Genomic DNA, 6,353 nt, shown 5'->3' with positions numbered 1-6,353 from the left:
CGTGAAGGCTCCGGTGAGGCACCGGCAGCAGCCCCTGGCCCCAGCGAGGAGCCACCGTGGGCATCCGAAATAGTGAAGAAGGTGCAGGACTTCTTCAGGGAGCAGGACAAGGACCAGGAAGGGTTTGTCACCCGCTCGGACATGAAGGTAAGGGATGGGGAGGTCTTCTCAGGTCAAATGCCAGCGGGGTGGAAGGAGATGGATGACGGGCGGGTTTTTCCCCTGATGTGCTTTGTTCTTAGAAATTGCAGGAGGAGGATTTCCCGTGCAGCATGGAGGAGCTGGAGCTCGTCTTCGATGGGCTGGATGCTGCCGGCACCGGGCGGTTAAGCACTGAGGAGTTCACTGCCGGGCTCTGTAAGTGCCGGGACGCTGCTTCCAAGCAGCCCGGGCTGATCCTGGACACGGCCCTGGTGCTTTCCCAGGGGGGAACTGAAACTCTTCCACGTAATGACTTAAAAAGCGTCCCCATGGCCGGGTCTGAGCCCATGGCTCTCCTGGTGAGGGGTCCTAGGGCACCGAAGCAGCTTCTCAAGGCCGTGGGGTGGGAAATGTCAGGGTTTGGGCTTTGCTATTGCCCTGTCCAGGCACTGAGGGTTTGGGGTGTCTGTCGGCAGGGCAGTTCCTGAACTCCCAAAAAGCTGCCAGGGACCACCGCCGGCGGAAAACAGCATCCCGGAGGGTCCGCTTGGTCCTGCCCAGCCCAACGTTGGAGGGGGCAGACAGCGAGGAGCGGAGACACTTTGCTGCCTTCATGGACCAACTGGGCACGGACAACATCTCTGAAGAGTAAGCTGCCCTGTTCAGCAGCCATGGGTGTCCTGCAGGACGGGGAAGAGCTGTCCAAGGGGGAAAGACTTGGGGCAGGAGGTTCCCATGTGGCCAAAGAGCCCAGAAATGGCTTGGAGGTGCCTTTGACCCAAGTGCAGGCGCAGAGGACAGGATCACAGTCACCCCAATGCTCATCTGTCCCCCAGGACCACACATCTCGAATGGTGTGAGCTAAGCAACCTGGGACCCCATAGCTGGCCTGTCTTTGGCGGGGTTTGGGGAGATGCTCATCACAAAAAACACCCTCTCCCTGCAGACAGGAGATCTGGCAGCTCTGGGTGAAGCTCCGGCAGGATGAACCCCAGCTCCTGGGCAACCTGGAGGACTTTCTAGCCAAGATGAGGCACCGCATCCAAGAAGCCAGGAGTAAGAAGGAGGCTTTGGAGGTGACTCTCAACAAGTGAGTCCCCCCTGGGGAGTGGAGAGGGATGGGATGGGAAGGATGGGCACAGGGATGGGGACCCCTGCTCACCCCAGCTGTGGAGACGCACCCAAGGAGGGAGAAACTGGGTGCTTTCAGCATGTCCATGGGTGGCTGGAGCAGAGGTTTCACTCAGAGCTGATGTTTGGGGTTGGGCTCCCTCTACAGTCACGCACGGGATGGCAAAAGTGCCGAACTCAGACAGCTGGACATGTCCTTGGCTGGGTGAACCCCTCTGGGCAGACCCGACTGCAGCCTGCAGGTCCCCTGGGCAATGTGGGGTCCCAGGGACCTGCACCCACTGCAGCAGGGTCTGACCCACCCCCCCGGGCCTTGCTGTCCCCCGCAGGCGTGTGGCTGAGCATGACAAGGACGTGCAGCAGCTCTGCGAGGCCCTGGAGCAGCAGATCGAGCAGGAGCAGCAGCGGCTGCAGCAGGAGGGGGGGCACCAGCCACTCCTCTCCCCTTACCACCCACCCCGGGAGGAGACCGGGGCCCCAAACCCTTGTGGCAGCTCCCAGATGGGTGAGTGGGTGTTAACGTCCTTGTCGCCATGTCAGAGCGTGGCCCGGAGCCACCAGCACAGCGTGGAGCTGCAGCGAGCGCTGGATGCCAGCGAGAGGGAGGTGCAGCGTTTGGTCACGGCGCAGATGGAGGTGAGGTGGTCCCCCATCGTGCGTATGGGGTCTTTGGGCTGTGCCTGTAGCAGCAACATGGTGGTGTACAGCTGATCCCAGTCTGTCCCCACCAGTCCTTGATGCAGGTTGTCACGTAGGACCTCTCCTTTGCCATCCCCATGCTGCCCTCCAACCCCAGAGCATCCAAGCTGAGTTTCCCACCCACCACCGTGGGGGCTGGAAATTCAGCCCCAAGTCTAGAGGAGATGGTTATCCATCATTCTTTGGTGTGGGTCTCATGGGGGTCCTGGCAAGGTGTGAGTGTCCTGGTTGGCATCCCGCAGCTGGAGATGCGGTGCCGCAGCCTCCGCAGCACGCAACAAGCCGCCAGCACCGAAAACCGGCAGCTGGAGGAGAGCAACCGGGTGCTGGAGGACCGCCTGCAGCACCTCCACCAGCAGCTCCAGCAGACCCACAGGCGCCTGCAGACAGCGAGGGCCGCGACGGTTTGGGAGCACATGGAGGAGTCCGGGTGAGTAGCTGAGTGACCATCGTATCCCTCTTGTACCTACATGGTGGTTTCCCTCTGGGGGTTGCAGTGGATGGGGAATGAGTTTGATGGGTCTCAGCCATCGCGGTGCTTCAGTGGTCTCCACGGTGCAGATTAATCATGGCTTGGTGTGAAAAGCATCAGAAAAAAAAAAAAAACAACCAGGACTGTCACCACCATGCACTGGACCTGTCATTCAAGGGCAGTGCCGACAGAGATGGGGACATCCTTCCCCCTGAAGAACCCAACCAGGACTGATTCAAGGGTTAGGGGTTTTGCTGTCCTGCTCCAGCCCATCGCTGCTTCCAGGGGTAGGGACAACCCTGGGGCAGGGATGGACACGGGGAAGAGGATGCAATTGCCGTTTTGACCCCTGTGCTCTGTGTTTGCAGGGACAGAGCGGGGGCAGAGCTGCCCGGCGAGACACCCCTGTCGCCACAGGTACTTCAGCTGGGGACGGGATGGGGTGTCTGGGCTCCAGGGCCTCGTGCTCTTTGGTTTGGGACTGCTGGGGAGCCCAGGAGCCCAGGGCGCTTCTGCAGCAGGGGCAGTGCGTCCCCTAAAGGCTTTCTCCAACTGGGTGGGCATGATGCCCTACAGATGCTCGGGAAGGGAGGGGGTAGAGGCATGTTAGTTCTGACACCCCCAAGATTTCGGGTGGGTACGTCTGGCTACCAGCCAGAAAGCTCAGCATCATTTCATGGCAATATGCTCCTTTTTCTCTCTCTTCTTCCCACCCCATTTGCTGCAGATGAGTCCGGGGAAGAGTGAGAAGCACCTCTTGGAGATGCAGATCGGGCTCAGGTCCCAGAGCAGCGAGCCCAAGGCCAAGAGCATCCACCAAGTGTAAGGGGCCCTGGGTGAGAGGTGCTGCTTCAGCTCCTGCCCTCGACACCTGCGAGCCGGTACCCAGCACCCAAGTCCTCCTCCCTCCCCAGGCAAAACCCGATATTTAGTCCTTTTATTGCTCCTCTCCCACCCATCTCTCTTCCCGGAGATCGGCTCGCTTACCCCTGCTCGCTGCCCTGCGTCGCTCCCTGGGCTCAGGCAGTTGCTGTACCCGGCCGAGAGTTGCTTTTTCATCTCCGATAATGTGAACACGGGGCCTGGGAAGAGGCACGCTCACTCGCCGGGCAGGATGCGGCCCCGGGTCTGTCTCCCCGGGTGTGCACCCCATTTCCCCCGTCCCTGGTGTCCACCTGTGTGAGCCACCAGTGCACCCAGAGGGTAAATCGAGTCGGGTTTGGAGAGGGATGGGGTGAGGTGGTGGAGGAGGGACTGTCTGGGTACCAGCCCGGATGGGTGGGAGGGAGCTGGAGCCTCACCTGGGGACTGGGCTGACCCTTTTCTGCCCTTTCCAGGGTTTGGGAAATGCCGCCTGCAGAAATCAACCTTTTGGGACCCCCACCGAGAGCGAGCTCTGAGGAAGAGGACCCCTTCCCAGAATTTCTGAAAGAGGAACACTTTTCCGACCAAAGCTCTTTGCTAAGAGAGATGAATGATGCAATAGCGGCTCTGAGCAAACAGCTGAAGCCACAGGCACCGAGTGTACCCCCAGATGCTGCCCATCACCCCCAGGACGATGCTGAGCCCCAGATGGGGCCGGAGGCAGCCGCAGCCCATGGCACAACCCCCGGGGTCCTGCAAGAGACCCTTCCCGGCCACATCGGTCACAAGCTGGTTGAAGGAGACCTGAAAGAGGGACCGGCCACGGCTGAGCTTCGTGCTCCAGATGTGACACAGGCTGGTGCTGCTGTGGGAGCTGGGCACCACAGGGCTCAGGAACCAGGGGCGGAGCAGGGAGAGAGCCCGGAGGAGGCACGGAGGATGTTATTCCTGCAGGGAAAGGGTGCCGGTGTGAAGGAGCTGATGCTAAAGGCGGCTGAGCATCCGCAAGGAGCACCGGGAGAGAGCACGGAGGCAGGAGAGCAGGCGCTGATGGAGGTGGAGGGAGAAGGATGGATGCAGGAAAAAACGGGTTGGGAAAAAGCACAGCCCCCAGGAGAAGCCGAGGAAGCGGCATTAAGGCAGGGAGAAAATCTGGAGGCAGGTCTGGGGCCGCCTGAGGCTGGGGACACGGGGCTAGCAGCGGGATGGCAGCTTGCCACGGGTGAGCCTGGCCCGGCTGCCGTGCCGGGAGGGTGCCCACAGCCCCTGGGCGCAGGTCTGGGGGAAGAGGCTGACCCACCATGGGGGCTCTCCGAGGAACTTGAGATAAAGCCTGGAGAGTGCCTGGAGCCAGAGCCACCATCCCGGGGTGAGGCACGAATGGGAGCAGCCCAGGGTGATGGTGACAGTCACCCCGAGGTGACAGTGGCTCCTGGCCCCACGGTGCTGGAGGAAGAGCACATCGGTGCGGAGGCGCAACCCTGGGGAGAGACCTTAGATGCTGATGAGCTGCCAGCCCGAGCTCAGCATGGAGGGAGTCGCAGAGCCGGGGCCGAGGAAGGGGAGGTGGAGGCAACGCAGCGCAGGGAGGCAGAGCCGCAGCCGCAGGGGGAGTCTGCAAGGGGGGAGGCAGCGTGGGGAGGGGGGGTGGGGGCACTGTGCCACCAGCCGACCTGTGGGAAGGTGGAGGGAGAACAGATGTGCAACCGCTGGAGGCCCACAGCAGCAATGCCAACGTGCAGCTGCTGGCAGAGGTGGAGGCAGCTCTGCAGCTCCTGAGCGAGGGCAGCTCTCCAGGCAGGGAGGAGGGAGGGAGTGTGGATCCAGATGTGCAACCACTGGAGGAGGATGATAAACCAGGGTTAGGGCTGGGAGAAGATATGGGCGCTGCTGCAGTGCGTGGTGAGGGTTCTTCCCCAGCAGAACCCCCTGCAGGGAGCCCAGATGTGTGTGGGCTCTTCCCAGTTAGGGCCCAGGCACTGGAACTGGTGGAGTCAGAGGACTTCGAGGCAGATGTGCAGCTGTGCGGGGGTGCCAGTCTTGAAACACCCCAGGGAGGGGGGGACAATGCAGTCACGCAGCTCGTGGAGGATAGTGAGGAGGGGGCACAAGGACAAAATGAGCGTGAGCTGACACAGGAGCTTGTGCTTCACCCCCACGGAGTGACCATCGGGCCGGGAGCGGGGGCTGGTGCAGGGGTGCAGCCACGGGAGGAGGCTGAAAGCCTGGGTGTGCTGGAGGAGCAGAGCACTGCTGCAATGGCAGAGGTTGATGAGCTCAAACTGACCCCAGGAGGGAGCACAGAGGCACATCTGCAGCTCTCAAGTGATGTCACCTCCCCAGGGACAGAGCAGGGAGGGACCCTGGATCCAGATGTTGAACCCCTGGATCAGGTTGATAAACCTGAGTTAGTGGAAATGGTGGAGGCAGAGGACTTCCAGGCAGACAGGCAGCTGTGTGAGCATCCCAGCCAAGGTACACCCCAGGGAGGGGAGGACAATGCAGCCACACAGCGTGGGGATGAGGATGAGGATGGGGCACAGGGGCAGGGTGAGCGTGAGCTGCCACACGAGCCTGTGCTTGATCCGCAGGGAACGGGAATTGGGCAGGGAGCGGGGGCTGATGCAGGGGTGCAGCCATGGGAGGAGGCTGAAAGCCTGGGTGTGCTGGAGGAGCAGAGCACTGCTGCAGATGTGCAGCTAATGGTGGAGGTTGACGAGCGCAAACTGACCCCAGGAGGGAGCACAGAGGCAGTACTGCAGCCCCTGAGCGCGGCTGGCTCCCCGGGGACAGGGCACGGAGCGAGCATGGATCCAGATGCTGAACCCCTGGATCAGGTTGATGAACTCGAGTTAGTGGAAATGGAGGCAGAGGACACACAGCTGTGTGAGCATCTCAGCCAAGAAACCCTCCAGGAATGGGGGGACAATGCAGTCACGAAGCTCATGGAGGACAGTGAGGAGGGGGCACAAGGACACGGTGAGAGTGAGCTGACACAGGAGCCTGTGCTTAACCCCCACGGAGTGACCACCGGGCCGGGGGCGGG

General features: G+C 61.6%; 1 protein-coding gene across 1 annotated transcript in view; it reads left to right on the top strand.

The window, feature by feature from the left end:
- The window catches only part of RAB44 (RAB44, member RAS oncogene family), a 20,485-nt gene that overhangs the window by 4,701 nt on the left and 9,431 nt on the right, over positions 1 to 6,353 (top strand). Inside the window, exons 3-13 of the mRNA XM_009891742.1 lie at positions 8 to 147; positions 243 to 447; positions 618 to 789; positions 1,088 to 1,231; positions 1,602 to 1,685; positions 1,815 to 1,908; positions 2,214 to 2,401; positions 2,812 to 2,860; positions 3,171 to 3,265; positions 3,781 to 4,772; positions 5,273 to 6,286. Coding sequence (XP_009890044.1) covers positions 8 to 147; positions 243 to 447; positions 618 to 789; positions 1,088 to 1,231; positions 1,602 to 1,685; positions 1,815 to 1,908; positions 2,214 to 2,401; positions 2,812 to 2,860; positions 3,171 to 3,265; positions 3,781 to 4,772; positions 5,273 to 6,286 — 3,177 coding nt within the window. The remainder of the gene's footprint in view (positions 1 to 7; positions 148 to 242; positions 448 to 617; positions 790 to 1,087; positions 1,232 to 1,601; positions 1,686 to 1,814; positions 1,909 to 2,213; positions 2,402 to 2,811; positions 2,861 to 3,170; positions 3,266 to 3,780; positions 4,773 to 5,272; positions 6,287 to 6,353) is intronic.

This window comes from Charadrius vociferus, unplaced genomic scaffold (assembly GCF_000708025.1).
Source record: "Charadrius vociferus isolate BGI_N301 unplaced genomic scaffold, ASM70802v2 scaffold819, whole genome shotgun sequence".
Lineage (NCBI taxonomy): Eukaryota > Metazoa > Chordata > Aves > Charadriiformes > Charadriidae > Charadrius > Charadrius vociferus.
Note: the sequence above shows the minus strand (reverse complement) of the source record. Positions and strands in the feature narration are given on the sequence as shown.